Source organism: Desmodus rotundus, chromosome 2 (assembly GCF_022682495.2).
Source record: "Desmodus rotundus isolate HL8 chromosome 2, HLdesRot8A.1, whole genome shotgun sequence".
NCBI lineage: Eukaryota > Metazoa > Chordata > Mammalia > Chiroptera > Phyllostomidae > Desmodus > Desmodus rotundus.
Genome location: NC_071388.1, coordinates 125,682,763 through 125,700,071, shown reverse-complemented (window position 1 = coordinate 125,700,071; position 17,309 = coordinate 125,682,763). Strand labels below are relative to the sequence as shown.

At 43.9% G+C, this 17,309-nt stretch overlaps 1 protein-coding gene across 9 annotated transcripts in view; it reads right to left on the bottom strand.

Annotated features, from left to right (window-relative positions):
• MGAT5 (alpha-1,6-mannosylglycoprotein 6-beta-N-acetylglucosaminyltransferase) overlaps positions 1–17,309 on the bottom strand; it is a 335,766-nt gene that overhangs the window by 135,049 nt on the left and 183,408 nt on the right. For all 9 annotated transcript variants that reach the window (XM_053918609.2, XM_053918606.2, XM_053918607.2 and 6 more), the window contains 2 exons: positions 14,181–14,257; positions 13,117–13,206 (listed from right to left, as the gene is read on the bottom strand). In XM_053918609.2, the coding sequence (XP_053774584.1) occupies positions 13,117–13,206; positions 14,181–14,257 (167 nt within the window). The remainder of the gene's footprint in view (positions 1–13,116; positions 13,207–14,180; positions 14,258–17,309) is intronic.

Genomic DNA, 17,309 nt, shown 5'->3' with positions numbered 1-17,309 from the left:
AAATATGACTTCCCTATAGAATACTCAAGGCTTTAATTCCTCTTTGAAACTGATCATTTATCTCAGTTCTTGTTACTCTAAATGACGGGATAATGCTTTCTAAGACTTCAAGGGCATTCCCGAAAGCATGGAAAATGGAGTCAGTCTATTTTAGCTTTTAGCAAGAAATCTTACTGTCACACGTTCACTCGTAATGGAGAAAAAACCAACTATGAGCATCCTGACACGGAGTGAGGAAGGTGAGTTTTTAAGGTGGTTGTTTTTGTACACAGTGACAGGATAACTGGTTAAGAAGATAATTAAATTGAACACAAACTAATTTCTCCAGGGGGTGGGGTGGGGCGGGGGGAGCATTTCTTTCTGAAACCTCAGAGGATTACCAGGATTGGAAAAAGGCCAGCACTGGTAGTAATTCCACGTTGTGAAATGAGCAACCTTTTCCTAAATAAGAGTCATCAATTATACTCAGGGAAAGTCCTGCTCGAGCTAATAAATCAGCCTCCTAATCCCTGTTTTCTGTCTGATCTAGTCAGGCTCCTGTAAGAAACTTTACCCTCCAGCACAGCATCCTACCAGGAAATCAGGAGATGGGAGTGAGCCCACTGCCTTTCTCCTACACACACTCTTCGATTCCCAATCATTCTCATCATCTCCTCCCCGCTCCTGGGGCTCCTGGGTCTCAGAACCCCTGTGTCCTATGTCAACCTGTAGCTGCTGCCTTCCTTCACCCAATGCCGTGGCCACCCTTTCCCAACTCTGACCCTTGGTGCTCTCCCTGGGACAGGCTTCGGTTATCCGCCCTCGGTGCAGGCACACGCGGCTGTGGCACTGGGCGCTCCCACTGCCTCCCCGCCCCCGCCTGACTGCTGCGAGCTGGCAGCCCTGTGCACCCAAGCCCTCTGCCAGTGTAGGGACTGCACATCCTTAACATAGTCCACAAATCACCAGTTAGTCCAAGACTTGAAAACTGTCCCAGTTCATGGCAACACACACACGAATCAATAGAAGAGCAGAACTATTACTCTAATAACCTTGGATTTGAAGGCAAAGCTTCTTCCAAGGAAACTAATCTTTTTAGTACACTGGCCTCAGGCAACAAAATGAAGAGGCAGCAAAACCAGAAAAAGACCAGCCAGGCTAGCCCTTTGGAGAATTATGCGCATTCCACTGTCAGAGCCTTGTAAATCACTTTTTTCAATGAGGAATATAAAATTAACTAATTTGATATTTGACATCCCTCCTCCCAAAGATTTAAAATTCTTTGATCTTGGGAGGTTTTGTAGCTTAATCACGAGCAATGTGAATCAAAGTCCCTAAACAGAGCTCAAGTAGGTCACACTTTCAAGGTCTGTGGAATGGACAATTCATTATTCTTAAAAAAAAAAAAAAGTAATGAAATGGCAGCAAAAACTAGAGGAGATTTAACATATACATGCATGTACTCAGGATAACTCTTCATAGTAACGTTCAATTCTTTTGAAAGAATAATGGTCAGGCTCTGTCACGGCTCCTTCTCCCTTGATTAATGTTAAGTGTTTTACTCTAATGGATCCCTGCTACAGAAATGCATGCTGTAGTTTTCAGATAGTAAAGTGCAATCGACACTACATGAGAAAATGCATAAGAAAAAGTTTGAGATTATCTCTGGAGGATGATGTTATGGGTGCTTTTCATTTTTTTCTTTATACTAATCTGCATATTATGATTTTTTACAATGATTTTTACATTAATATTTTCTAAAGGAGTTATTTACATAAGCACCCAATCATTTACTAAAGATTCACAATATGTCAGGGTCTCTGGAAAAAAACCCAAATAAGCTTGCATACATTATATCAGTTAGTTCCTGAGGTACCCTGGAACACAGGTGCCATCGTCAGGTTACATGTGAAGAAATCAAGGCTGAGAGGGGTTGGAAACTTGCGAGGTGAGCTCAATAGTGACCAGAAGGGCTGGGTGACACCTGAGATCTGTCGCTCCCCTGAAGAGTACACGTTAGAGCCACCTCAGAGGCCAAGCTTAGCCAAGGACGAGAGAGTGGAAAAGAGGACTGGAATTGGATTCTATGCACAACTCTACAAACTAGGAATATAACCTGAAACCATTTGGCTTTCAAGTTTTCTCATGTACAAAATGAAGGAACTGGCTCAGGTGGCCTCTTAATAATTCTATAATTCTATAAGATCTGCAAAAGATCACTTTACAGCTCATCTGGCCAGGCTAGGTGGTTATATACCAAACAGGTACAGTTGACTCTACATCTATTCATTTGATAAACTGATGATGCATATATATGCAAATACACACATATATACACAAATTTGTTATTATGATGACGTAACAAATGAAGTTACTCATTAAGGTATATGTTTTTTTCCTTTTTAAAAAAAGGCTTCTCAACCCCACTCCACCCCTGGCCCACTTCCCTTTCTGAAGTTTCAAAAGGGCAGTGAAATGGTAAAAGATAACTACACAAGTAAATGGCTCAGCTCTCTAGACCAGTCCTGTGTACCAGACAACTGAGGTGATTAATATTTTGGCCAAAGTGCTTGTTAGAAACGGATGTGTATGGGAGGGGGAGGAGAAATGGAAAAGAACAAAAGGCACACTATATGGAGCCTGACACTAGGCTAAGCACTGTGCACACATTATTTCATCGGTCTTCCAATAACCCTCTGGGAAAGGCCGCCAGTCATGCCAGATGAAACCGCCGGCACCCGGAGCACCCACAGCTGAGCCCTGAAACCCGGTGCTGCCCCAGAGCACAGCTCTTATCACCACTCGATACCCACAGAAACCTGACATTTGGTTCCTACAGTCCCACAAGCACAGTCCAGTCTTCAATGTTAGAGGGTCAGTGCCTAAATCTTCTGTATAAAACCCTTCAAAATGGGTTTACTGTGTTCCCGCTGCTTGGCGTATTGTAAGCTGTAATAGCAGCTCCCTGTTTACAGCTCTCATCCAACATCCTGCACATCAAGCACAACATTTCTACCTCAGAACGGTTGCCAGGTTTAGGTGGGCATGTATGAGTGAAGAAAAAAACCAAAAAAACACCCAGTTAAATCAGAATGTCATATAAATGATTTTTTTTAGTATAACTATGTCACACACTTACAATTTTAAAAAGCCATTGTTTGCTCTGGCTGGTGTGGCTCAGTGGGTTGAGTGCCGGCCTCCAAACCAAAGGGTCGCCGGTTCGATTCCCAGTCAGAGCACATGCTTGGGTTGTGGGCCAGGTCCGCAGTTGGGGGCATGCGAGAGGCAACTGATAGATGCATCTCTTGCACATTAATGTTTCTCTCCCTTTCTCCCTCCCTTCTCTCTAAAAATAAATAAATAGACCTGGCTGGTATAGCTCAATGGATTGAGTGTGGGCTGCGAACCAAAGGGCTACCAGTTCGATTCCCAGTCAGGGCACATGCCTGGGTTGCAGGCCAGCTCCCCAGAAGGGGGCACGGGAGAGGCAACCACACATTGGTGTTTCTCTCCCTCTCTTTCTCCTTCCCTTCCCCTCTAAAAATTAATAAAGTACTTTTAAAAATAAATAAATAAATGAATGAATAAATAAATAAAATCTTTACAAAAACCATTGTTTGCCTGAAAATTAAGTATCACTGAGTATCCTCCATATTGCCTAGTAACCCTATACCTCAGGGCATCTGCACTTTCTATTCCTTCCACAGAGTCCATGCATCACTCCCTTATTTACACAGTATGCTCTAACTTTTCCTCAGAGAAGCGTTCCCTGACCTACTCACCTGGCCACACTAAATCCTTACTCTATTTTTCCTGGGGGCACCCACCACTCGTGAAAATTTCTTCATGTACTGGTTTACTATGGTGTGCTGCCCCACCTGAATGTCAGCTTCAATTTGCCTGTTCAGCGCTTTATCCTCAGCCCTGAGAGCAGTGCCTGGGAGGCGACAGGGACTCGATCATTATGTGCTGAGGAGTTAATAAATAAATCAAAAACATCACTTGAGCACGAAAGACATGTGTGATGATGATTCTCTTTTCCATTTACGTGGCACTTATCCATTCCCATCATTTTGTTAGAAGGAAGGCATGCTTGGCCTTGACCTCAGTGAGAAGAAACCAACTGAAAACTGAAGGGAACGCTCTAGACCACGCAGGTGGGAGATGGACCCAGACAGGCAATCAGGTCGTGTGTTCTCCATCATACCGTACTGCTGCCCCCGACCGAAGGAGGCAATGTTATGAACAGAAAGTACGAACCTGCCAAGTGCAAGACAGAGCCAAGGGCGGCAGAGATCCTTGACAGTTCTGCTCAGGCTGTTAGGGAAGGGGCAGAACTTGAGAGAAGCTGCAGTAAGTTTTCAACATGACACAAAACCAGCAGGGCTCTAATGAGAAGATGCTGCTTTTAAAAATCCATTCCAAATGGTTGTCGGAGAACTGTCCATTTTCCTTTACCCAGGAGAGGCAGCAAATGAATTCCTGTGTAGTCAACCACACAGACAATGCACAGAAACGCTTCCTGTACCAGCTCTCACTGGGTACAGTTCCTGCCGCACAGAGGCAAAACGGGCCCCCATTGAGCGCGTGTCCACACTACGGATGCTTCCATAGTCAAAATCACCCAATTTATAGAGGTAGTTACATGGTAGAGACCAGGGATACAGTTCCTTTTTGTGTTGATGTGCAACATTGCCTGAGTCATAAATCCAGGCAAATAAAGCTGAGTGGCAATGAGAATAAAAGTTGAGGAAGAAAGCTGTGCCTTCCAATATAATTGGCTCATTCCATTCTAATGATCCAACGTGAACCCTTGTACTCCCTTATAAATATAACATTAAAGAACATTATATTAAAATTGTTAATAAGTGCTCAAATGCCCCTGCTTCATGGCTCAAAATTAATGTTTTAGCAGATTTTAATATTACACATCTTACAAAGCGTTTTTTCAAAATTAGAAAGGTGAAGGCTGGGAGAGGCTACTACTCGGAACAAACAAAAAGCTACCACTTATTTATAAAAGGTTGTAAGTAGAATCATTTGTTCAACAAACATGTGTGCCAGGAGCCATTATACCTGTGAACGAAACAGACAACTCTCTCTGGAGGTTATTCTCCGTGTACTCGTTCTCCACGCTGGTGCTGATGGTCATCCCAGGGCTTCTGCTAAATGAACCCCTCTGCCAGACTCCCACACCTTTCGCTCTCCCCCGCCTGGTATCCAAACGCCATCCTCTCCTTTCTCGGTGCGCAAGTCCTGACCTTTCTATCCAGAACGGACATCATCACTCCTCGTGAGCATTTCTTCACCCCCCTCTCCTGTTTTATTTTTCTCCATGGTACCTACTACCATCTAAAAATATATATATTACTTTTTAACTTGTCTGTCTCCCCCTACAAAACATAACCTTAATGAGGAATGTCTGTCTTCCTGTTGGTTGTTTTGTCCTCGTACCCAAAAACACCCAGCAGCATTACACACAGGTCCCCGGCATGCAGACCGTGGTCTCTGAGTGTTATTTCCCAAAGCAGGACCAGGGGTCCTTAGAGGAATGGCTGTTTCCAGATTTGCGCAGAAATTGTGTAAGATGGACCTGGAAGAGCCTGACATACCAGGTAGCAAAAAACAAACAAAAAACTATTACAAACTATCAAAGTCATGTCAAAAGGACTCAGAAAATAATACAAATTAGCTCGCTCTAGCCAAAGAAGGGGCCCAGTAAGAAAATACTGGAATAGAGTGAACATGTCAAATATGTTTCAATCAATGACTTCATAATAATGATAAAAACCAATAAGCACACAAGTAAACAAACAAACCAATTACAGTTCACAGTGGAAGATGCTAGGCGAACAAGAGAGACACGTATAAAGATTTCCACAGGAACTATCCCTCAGGGTAACCAAATACCAGAGGAGGAGTATTTTCTCTTCACAGAACTATTCCTGGTAGATTGAGAAGGAACCCCTAATGAACTGATGAACCCACACACTGATCACCAGCAGCAGCAGCTAACATCACAAAAAAAGAGACAAGCAGGCATTGATGTGCCAAGTGTATCATCCATGAAGCAGTCTTGCAAAAAAATACTAAGCCTGTGTCTGATCGAGCCTCGGATCTAAACATCAACCCGCAGGAAATACAAGGGGCCGGGAACCAGGTTCTCCAACACCACGGGGATATAGTAAACGCAGAGTGTAACAAATTCTCTAAGGCAAATAAAGAAATTTTTTCAACAAAAAGTCACGGTTGTGGTGGGGTGGAAGGGAACCTAAAATTAAAGAGACTTTAGAGACACCACCAATTGTAATTCATGGTCCTTACTTGAAACCTAATTCAAATAAACTTAAATTCATAAGACAGCCTAGAAAATGTGAATATTAACCTGATACTTTTTATATTAAAGGACTGCATTATTTTTATACAAAATGATATTGATAGTTATAATGGGAGTAGTTACATATTTTAGAGGAGTCTCTTTTAAAGCCACATATTGAAACGTTCACACATGATATGATATTTGGAATCTGCTTCAAAATAACAGAGGGCGGAGGTTCTTGGTGAAATGAGATCGCCCATGAAATGACCACTGTTAATCTGAGTCGTGAGCACAAGGGGGCTCGTCACACACCTCCCTTTCATATGTGTTTGAAATTTGCCCTAATAAAGTTCCCATGTTAAATTTAAAACATAAAACGTTTTTACAACTATCTTACTGGCATGCAATAGAAATTACAAGAGACAATATTTAAAAGTTTGTTAAAGAAAAACAAATTGGAGATGAATGCATTGAAGCCTCTGTCTGGCAGCTGTACTCCAAGGAGCAAGGGGGTGTTGGTTTGGGCTTTGGCAAATCCCATCCTTTCCAATTTGTAAGGTGGAGGCCAGCGCAAAAAGTCTCCATATAAATGTTGCACTACCTGAAACTTACGGACAAGGAGGGTATCATGGTGAAGACATACTTGGGAGAGGACAGAGGTTGCGGGGAGAGAATTGAGAGAGATCAGTTAAGCTGACTGTTGTGTAAACTCGGGACTCTTTTCTTTAATCCTTTTTCTAAGGATGTCTCAGAATTCAGGTAATAAGAGCAACAAAAACACAGAGATGAATAAGATACAAATAAAGGCTAACTCAAACAGGGAAAAGAACATGATCATAAGTCTCTCCCCACTCTTTTACTGCCAAGAAATGTTATCTCGCAGAAAGGGAATTTCCTACTGAAACAGCTCAACATTTAAAAGGTGTGTGTTAGTGTTCTCAGGCAACAGTCTAGTGACATTTTTCAAATACTCTTGACTTGTCCCAAAATGTTCGTTATGTTTTTTTCATTCAGGTTTCTCCTGCAATCTAAATAGTCAGTTCTTTATCGCTGCCCACTTTGACAAATTAGTCTGTGCAACACAATTTCCAAGTTATCTTTAGCAGCCAATACAGCCCATAAATCCAAATCACTGTGCTGGTTATTAGGATTTCATTTCATGCTCGCGTTCACAAACAGTTAAGCCTTCAACCTTTGCTATTGGGCATTAAACTTGACATTAATCAAGAGACTAAGTACGCTGAATTTAAACTCAAGGTTAATAGCATGCTCAGCCAATATTAGTTTTACATATTGCCAAGGGAGACCAGCAAGAGGCAAAGACCTTATGCCTGTTGTTCATGACACTGAAGAAGCAGATCGCCGAGTAAGGTAGGAACTTGCTTCGTTTGCTCCTTCATGAAGGAGTCACTCACACATGCACGCATACTCACTCACCCAGGCCAAACTGGCATTTGAAGCAACAGCCTGCACACTTCCGAAGGTCTAGCAACCAGTCACTGGGCAATTTGATTATTTCAGGGCAACTATACATGCAATGGTAATGGAAGTGCTTTAAAAAAACAGCACAAACAATTTAAGAGGTCTTGAAAGGTATGGTGGTTTCTAGTTCCTAGAATAATTGTGTAAACAGAAAAATGTCTGAGTGTCAAATATATCAGCGTCATTTATCAATATAGTATCAATAGGGGTAAAACAATCATTCTAAATTTCATAAAAGCTGAACGCAGTAAAAGGATCTGCAGAGGGCTAAGTTAATATACCTGAAACAATGACAGAGTAATTACTTCCCAGGCCTTGTCTCCGTAACGGGAGTAGTTACCTGGCTCACAAAAACAGATACAGAAAATGAACTGCCCGATGATCTGGAAATGCATGGCGGCCTAATTCGTTCACTCCCACTGCTCGAAATGACTGAGCACCGAGTTTTCATGAGTTGTATTCTCAGAAGAATTGCGAGGTACTGATTATTTTGGGGGGTGGGAGTACAAGATCAAAACTGTATTTGAAAACTAGTAAAGACAGATTCATGGAAACTAGCAAAAATGAGAGCAAAGTTTTAAACACAGGTGGATTTGAGCACAGCACTGAAAGCAAAGTCAGCGGCGACAAATCACCTAGCTGAGCTGAGTTCAGTTCTCCTTTGACAGGAAGGAGCAACAGCAATGAGAAGTGCAGAAGCACGCATCAGCTTAACCCCTCCGGGTGCTCTGACTGACTTTCTCCTACTCAGAGCTGGGGAGAGGTTTAGATGACACTGTGTATTTGAGGTGTTGGGCCTGCAGTGGAGCTGCATAAGGTTTCATTCTTCTCCTACCATCTGCCACCCAACAAGGCAAGGACTGGGCTTTTACCGCTGCGTCCGGTCCCTAATACAGCATTGCATAACAGGCATCTGTGGGGATAACATGAGGGGAAACGGCTTTACTTCCTGGAATGTACCAGAAATGATAAGTAGACTACAAATTGGTGAGGGTACAAGTAGAAGTTTATAATCCCACAATTCAGTGAAAGCTGGCACACTGAGACCCCGGGAGACAGAAAAATGAAGGAGGAGGCCATGTCCCAAGGCTAGCCTCCATTCAACTGGTGACTGACTAAATTTTATTTCACATTCTTTTTTTATATCTGTTAAAGTTCTGAAGTTAAACGTAGATGGAAATAAGAACGGGTTTTTTCAATAAGGATTAAGAAAAGAATAAAAGTCACTGGTACACCTGTTGAACAAGTAAACACATCAAATGAAGATGTCTCGCTCAATCATTTTTGCAATTGCAAGAGAAACCTGGTATACGATACAAGTTGAACGAAAAAGGAAAGTTTCAAGAAATCAAAAGAGAAAAAAAAAAAAAGATGACAAAAAACAGCACCATAAAGCCATAGATGTTGTCCAGGTTTTAAAAATACTAGAATGGAATTGGCTTAAGAAAACATCTCTGGCCCTCACTGGCATGGCTCAGTAGATTGAGCACTGGCCTGTGAACCAAAGGGTTGTGGGTTCCATTCCCAGTCAGGGCACATGCCTGGGTCCCCAGTGGGGGGGGGGGCATGTGAGAGTAACCACACATTGATATTTCTCTCCCCCTCTTTCTCCCTCCCTTCCCTTCTCTAAAAATAAATAAATAATCTTAAAAAAAGAAACATCTCTAATAATGAAACATCTCTTTAAAAAAATCTAATAATTTACATTAACAATTCAGCTGTTTCACATATCCAGCTCACAATCCGAATCAAACAGAAGTGTCCTATCTGAGAAAAGAAGCCAAGGGAAATAGCTGCATTTCTACATTACCAGAAGTCAAGGGATCTAAAATTAAATTAGATTGCTGAATAAAAACCATAAGTTGATTCTAATTCTAAAATAAACTCAAGGTTCCACAAAAAGTGTCCTAGGCAAGTAACACCCAAGTGTCCTAAAAACATAACAACATAAAAAAACAAAGAAGTGCCCTGATTACTGTGGCTCAGTGGATCGAGTGACCTCTTGCAAACCAAAAGGTCATGAGTTCGAGTCTGGGTCAGGGCACACGCCTGCATTGCCGACCAGGTCCCAGGTAGGGAGTCTGTGAGAGGCAACTGATTGATGGTCTCTCACACATCAATGTTTCCCTTTTTCTCTTTGTCCCTCTCTTTAAAAATAAATAAAATCTTAAAAAAAAAAGAAGAAAACATAGAAGTATCAGTTAGGTTTATTGAGTTTCATCTATCTGCCAGGCTCTACTCTAAGTATGTTCCCATATACAGTCAGGAATCCTCAAGGTAGGATCCCTTTAAAATAAACAAACAAAATTAAAATATTATTTTACAAAGGAAGAACCTAAGACACAAAGAGGGTAGGTAACTTTCCCCAAAAACATAGTTTAGAAAGCATCAGAAACACAAGCTGAAGTCAGATATGAGGCCCCCTAAGTCAATACTTCCAGTCAAAACGGCCATATTAGAGAAATTCTCCTCTAACTCTTTTAGAGTACCTATTAACATGCTATGATAAAGTGGAAAGTTTTTAGAAGGACAGAGCTTCAAAGTTATTTTCAAATTAACACTAAAAAAAGAGTTCCTAGTTGTCTCCCCAGGGGAATTATCTTCACTCTCTTGGTTCAATTGCCTGCATCCACTCTTCCTCCTACATTATTCTCCTAAGATAATGAATGCTTAGCATGGCACCAAGAAAATGAGTTCTCAGTAATTGTTGACAATCAATGAATATAATAGCTGTGCAATAAGTGCTCACCGAACTGAATTCAAATGAACAAAAAGAAAATCTCAATCACCTGCATAAATAGAGATTGGAATAGGCTAATGGAGAACCGTTCCACACCTCAGGAAGAGAAAGAATAGTTAAGAGTTCGGAAAGAAAACATGCAGGCTCCATTATTAAGTATATATGATCCCTCATGTCTTTATACTGCTAGTCTGTCCCACATCCTGTCAGTTTATCTTCCCCCGAATCTCACTTTTCTCTCATCTTACCTACATCCTTCCTTCAGACAAGTGGGAGTAGGGTGGCTGTTCCAGAGGAAGAGAACAAAGTCACAAATAGTCACCGCCACCTGCCAGCTGGACCGTTCTCCCAGGCCTTCCCAGGTAGAGAAGGGCTGGAGTGGGGATGTACTACCCTCCACCTTTACCTTGGCGGCCTGCCCCGACACGCCAAATCTCAGGAAGGCATGAAATCAGCTCAGCTTGTCAGTCAGGGAGCACGGTTGGATTCTGCTATATTCTATCCAAGGGAAGGGGAAGAAAACTTTTGAAAATTAAACTGAATGAAGAGCTTTCTCCTCGGGGTACGCCAGGTGCTTCTGATGACTGCTCACGGGAGAGTGGGTTCACTCATGGCCCCAGGCCTTCCTCCTCTGGAGAAGGAAATGAGAAGATGGGCCACTGGCAACCTAAGCCACGATAAATGCCACAGAATCAATTTGCCAGCAGCCTGCTAATGAGGAGCATCACACACCCAATCATCTGTGCTTTTAATTTCCAAGAGGCATTTTAACTGTCTTAGCTCAGATGGTTCCCATGATTCCCTGGGGAGGCCATGGGGCATCTGTCCAAAAAAAAAAAAAAAAGGTCAGACTTGGTCTTACAGAGGCAAGGGAAGTAAAGGTGTAGGAGAAGGACAACCCATAGAATCCAGGGCCACATGCCTAAAGCTATACCGGTTTGGCCTCTATCCCCCAAAAGCTGTCCCTGTCACTTTTATGACACAGAGAAGAGGCCCTTGAGTCCTACAAGAAAAACTACGGAAAAAGCATTCATTCAGCCTCATAATGGAGCCATTCTCCTCCTGCATGGCAGCCCCAGGGAGGTGTTAGCCACTATTCGTCAAAGGGCAACTGCACACAAACTGGGGGAGAGAATGAAAAAGAGATGGCAGCCAAGAGCCTGCCGGGTGCACGCCCTCTGAAATTAGCCACCACCCCTTTCAGTGAACGGTGGAGGGGAAGCCGGAGTTTGTCCTACTCAGCTCTTCCCCTGTACCTTGCCCGGGATAAAGTCTTAAATCTATTCCATCTGCTCAAGTTTCCTAAAGATGACATAAGATCATTAAAGCTTGTGGTCTATAAAATGCTCTTGCAACCCCTTAACAAAAACAAACAAATTTAGAAAGGCTGCCGTTTTAATTCAAGGGTACAAAAAATAAAACTCAAAAGACAAAAAAGGTGCTCTGATTGGGTAGCTCAATTGGTTGGAGCATCACCCCCATACACCGAAAGGTTGAGGGTTCAATCCCCGCTAGGGTGTGTATGGGAGGCAACTGATCTGAGGCTTCCGGTGGATGTTTCTCTCTCACACTGAGGTTTCTCTCTCTCCCCCCCCTCTAAAAATCAATAAACATATCCTCAGGTGAGGATTAAAAAAGTTGTTTTTTATTAGCACATGAAAAGATGCTCAAGCATCAGTAATTATTAAGGAAATGCAAACTACAACCACAACAAGAGCACCTCACCCCCATTAAGATGGCTACTCTCAAACAAACAAATAAAAAACCCAGAAAATAAGGAGCGTTGACAAGGATGTGGAGAAATTGGAACCCTTATGTACTGTTGGTGGGAATGTAAAATGGTGCAACCACTTTAGAAAAGTTTGGAGGTTCCTCAGGAAAAAAAAAAAAAATCAACTACCATGTGATCTAGCCATTCCACTTGTAGACAATATACTCAGAACAACTGAAACGGGCTCTCAAAGAGCCATATGCACACCCATTATCCACAATGGCTACAATGTGGAAGCAACCCAGCGTCCATCAACAGATGAATGGGTAAGTAGAATGCAGTATATAATACAACAAAATACTGTTTGACCTTAAAAAGGAAGGAAATTCTGACATAGCTACAATATGGATAAACCTTGAGAATGTTCGGCTGGGTGAAATAAGCTGATCACTAAAAGAAAAATACTGTACAATCCCCCTTATACGAGTACTTGGAGCAGCCAAGGTCACAGAGAGCAAAAGGAGAATGGTGGTTGCCAGGGGCGGAAGAAGGGGACAGAAGTTATTGTTTAATGGCAGTTTCGCGGAGACAGGGTGGAGGGCTCTGAAGATGGATGGACGGTGGTGATGGGTGCACAGCGATGCGAATGCATTCAACGTACACTCAATGGTTTAGAATGGTTTTTAGAAAAATTAGTTAGCAATGCCTGTTTTCTGTCAGATTAAAAAAAAATGTCACCCTATGTGGGGGGCAGAGGAGAGTAATAAAGAAGGAAATCACAGGTCTACCATGTAAAAACAATACATGTTTTCAAGCTCTTTGAATTCTAGGCTTGCCTGCAAAACCTACTTAACCACATCCATGTACCCCTCCGAAGCCACTCACCTCACTGAGGTAAATAAAAAAAGAGCAGGTGGACCCATCCACTCCGTAGTCTGCGTAGCAGGGATCCGAGCGCCACATATCTTTCATCCACTGAAACGACAAGAGCCAGGTAAGAACATCTCTGAACGGCCCGTTCTGGTGACCCCGCCCATCTCCTGGCAGAGGGAGAGGACATGCGCATGGCTCAAGCGGAGGCCAAAGCTCAGTCACTTAGCTGTGGTCGGGATGACAGACACAGCTCCTGCACGACCCGCAGACACACGCACACTTGGGCTGGGCCTCCGCAGATGTGCTCAGAGGAGAGGTCATGGGCACATCAGTGAGCGAAGCCCAGGAGAGGCAAAAGCCAGGAGAGTTTTATCATGAGCAAGTGCCTCATGGGACCCTTGCATCAAAATCCCCTCCCCAGAGAGCTGGTTTCACCAGCAGGAGCACAGTGCCAGGAAGAGAGCACACGAATGAGCACACGAGTCCCACACAGAGACCGCGGAAATGTCCCCAGGCCTGGGTCTCCCCATCCTAACTGTACTCCTGAACCAAGACTCTTCTCTGGCAACTGCTGAGCAGGGGAGCAGTCTCCCCAACGACAGGTCATATAAATAGGATTTTAAAAAAATATATTAAGACTGGAAAAGTGGCCAAGTGTCTCTGGGTATTCAACAGCAAATGCAAATGTGACATTTAAATGACACTCTGGAGATTTCAGAGCTGGGCCTAGGGACTGAGAGAGAGAAGCTGGACACTAAATAATGGCAGCCCCTTGTCACTGGCCCTTGAAAGATCACCTGCTGGAGGCTGGGAAAGCAAGGGAAAGGCCGACTCAAAGACACAGCAGGCGCCTGAAATGGTCCAGGCTCTTTCAGTCTGACCAGTCAGAGCCACTGTTGACTGACCTCACAGAGTTGGCAGCGGCAGGGAAGGGTTGTCATGGCCACAGCCCCAAACAGGCAGGACTGAAACAGCCCTTAAATGACTCCCTTAAAGGGCTCGCTCACCCTTTAAGGAAGGGCGAGGTAGTGTCCAATGAGGATGATGGAAATGAATACTCAATACTTCAACCTTACCTTGATTTTCCCCTCACAGTGGGGGTAGCCATCCATAGGAGGCAATACACATTTTTCTTGAGCTCCATTAATGATATCTGTAAAGGATGAAAAAGAACAAAGGATACATGAAGTTCAGGAAACAAAGCCTAGCATCCTGGTAAGCAAGGGCCAGGAAGAGAAACCGAAAAGAGAGGTCGCAGTGGCAGCTGTGCACTGACCCGTGCAACCCCTCAGCTAGCACCAGGTCTGACTGATGTGCAGTGAGAACAGCCCGCCTGCAGGATGTGTGTGGCCCAGTTTGAATGGGTGAGCCACCTCAGCCGGAGTGGTTGCTTGGAAATCTACTACTGGGAAAGTGAGAAACCAAAGAAGTAGGGAGCAGGAAATAGGTTCCTGCCACAGGATTAGGAGGTCCCGCAGGCTGGCGGGGACGATGCCAGGCCATGCCGACAAGCTGAGGTCACCAGCAGCTTCGTGAAGACACGTGCTAGGGCTGAGGCAGCCAGCAGGAGACAGGGGCGAACAGCGTTAGCGAGTGGAAGAGCAGAAAGCCATTAGGTATGTCTGTGAGGCAGAGCCTCTTAGGGATTCAGTTCTTAAATTTCCTTGAAGATCTTCTTACTGCTTCAATTATTTCCTCACCGTAAGCTCCCTTTCAACTACCTAGCTCAAATGGGCTCCTATTCCTTGTAACTATAGAATCAAACCAAAAAGAATGCCTTTAAGAAGCTTATGGTTTAGTGGTGAACAGCGGAGGAATAATTAAACAACTGAACAGCAGTATGAGTGACATCATGTTCGGGAGGGGCAAGGGAAGGATGCCCATCCCACTCTCTGAGATCAAAGAAGACCTCCCCCTTGAGTCCAGCTACAGCTGAGCTGAGATGTGAAGGTGAAGTGGGAGTGAGCCAGGTAGAGGGACAAGGCAGAGAGGGTGTTCAAGAACTAAGGTGGTTGCAAATGCAGGGACCTGCTCTGACTGCAGTGACACTGGGAGGTGCTAAGAGGTCAGACAGGAAAAGCAGACGCGCCCCAAATCCGGAAGACATCAAGCACCGAGAGAGAGACTCTGGCCCTTATGGCCAAGGGCTTGGCAGAGCTCTGAAAGGTTTTAGGGAGGGAAAGTTACGATGAGATTTTTGTTTAGGAATGATTATTTGAGCTGTATGTTAGGACAACCGCAAACATACATGCTTCTCTTTTTGGACCTACTATACCGTATTTTTCAGACCATAAGACGCACCTAGGTTTTAGAGGAAAATAGGAAAAAAAATTTGAAGCAAAAAATGTGGTAGAATATTTAATAACAAATGTAAATGTAACCTACATTCAGACTGTAAGACGCACCCCCATTTCCCTCCCAAATGAGGGGGGTGCATCTTATAGTCTGAAAAACATGGTATTTTCCAGACCTGCTTGGAAAATGTCACCCTTACTTACGGCGGACAGTTTTCTATCTTTACAAAGTATTAATGAGAAATTAGATCCCAAGCCACAATACCATTTGACAGTGTATGTAAGTGACGTCGGCGGCTGCTGGGGCTCGAAGAGAGGTTAGTGCTAAGGGGGAGAGGAGAGGGCTAGTTGCATCTTTCCCTTGAAAACCAGTTCTCCTGATAGTCTGAAACAGAGAACTTTTTGACCTCTTGCTTCAGTGTTTTCTCCTTGCTAAGGATAACTACAGCAAAAAATTAGTATCTTCCTTATCACAGATTGGAGGCAGTGCCATTTAACAGTTCACAGGGAACGTACTGACCCTGTCAAAGCGTCTGCTTCCACATCTATAGAATGGGAATAACTACACCTCTATTTCAGCCAGCTCTTATTTAATGCGTTAATCTTTATAAAAAGTCTAGCACTCCTAACAACGGATAATACTGAACAGAGCAGATGCTTAAAGTTGGCACTTGCTATGTAATTCAACACAACTTTCAGTCACTATATCCAAGAAAGCAGTATTTCAAATGCATAGCCGCTTCTGAAAACACATTCTCTCTCTCACTTGCTTGTAAGGGAACGGCCAGCTCCAGAATCCAATTATCAAATGGACTGCCTCACCAACGAATAGTGATGCTTTTCAGTGCCTGTGGCTCCTACCACTATTTCCAATTCGATTTTGTTTGGCAACATTCACCAAGCAAATAAGCAGCAGCAGAGGTTGTAAGAAATTAGACTGGGTCAAAACCAGCTGGGAATTGGGGTAATCAAACATTTAAGGGGAGACTTAGGGTGCCTCCCTTTCTTCACATAGTATTCCAGTTCCAGATGTTCGGAGCCAGAAGGCATCAAAATTAGAAGCTACGGAGTTGAAGGTGTAATGTGTGGGGTGAAGAGAAATTCCTGAAGTTAACTAAACCAACAGGTCCATGAAGGTCTGCGAGCAAAGCCTGGCTGCTGACAGTGTGTGTCCTCTGCACTAGGAGTTTTAAGGAATAAAAGTGTTATGTCAAGAGTCAGCAAACATTGACCATCAACGACCAGATGGTAAATGTTTGAGGCTCGGCAGGCTGCGTGGTCTCTGTCACCACCACCTACTCAGGTTTGTACCCGGAATGCAGTCACAGACAACAGGGGGAAGAATGGACATGGCTGTGTTCCAATAAAACTTTATTTACAAAAACAGGCACAGCCCCCCCCCACCCCCAGTCTGCTATACTAAGAGAGTTCCAAAACGAGGAGCCTTGTTTCTGCTAAGACCTAGTGAAATGACGTTTTTAAGGCCACCTGCAGGATCCTCCACCAGGAATGCCCTTCTGCCTTCCACTCTTTCTCCACCCACTAAAACCCCTAGTGTGAGACCCCGCTCAAGCCCCACCTCTGGAATAAACAGTCCCAGTCCCTCCTCCCCACAAGCAGTCAGCATTCAGTGCCACCCTGGCTGTGAAAAATCGCACACTTCCCCCCTCCCCATTTGTCCATCTTGCCTCCTCAGCCTTGAGGACTTCATGGGAAGGTGATGACTTTCTGTCCCGTCACCAGGCACTAGGTAAGTACTGTCCGACTGAGTAACACACCCGTGTGCCACGGGCACTCTAGGTCTGCCTCTTTGCTCAGGGAGAACTAGACTGAGCTGAGACCCCCGCCAGGCGAGGCTTTTTACTGCTCCTCCAACTGGCAGTTTGTCAGCTAATCCAACAGGGTCTCCTC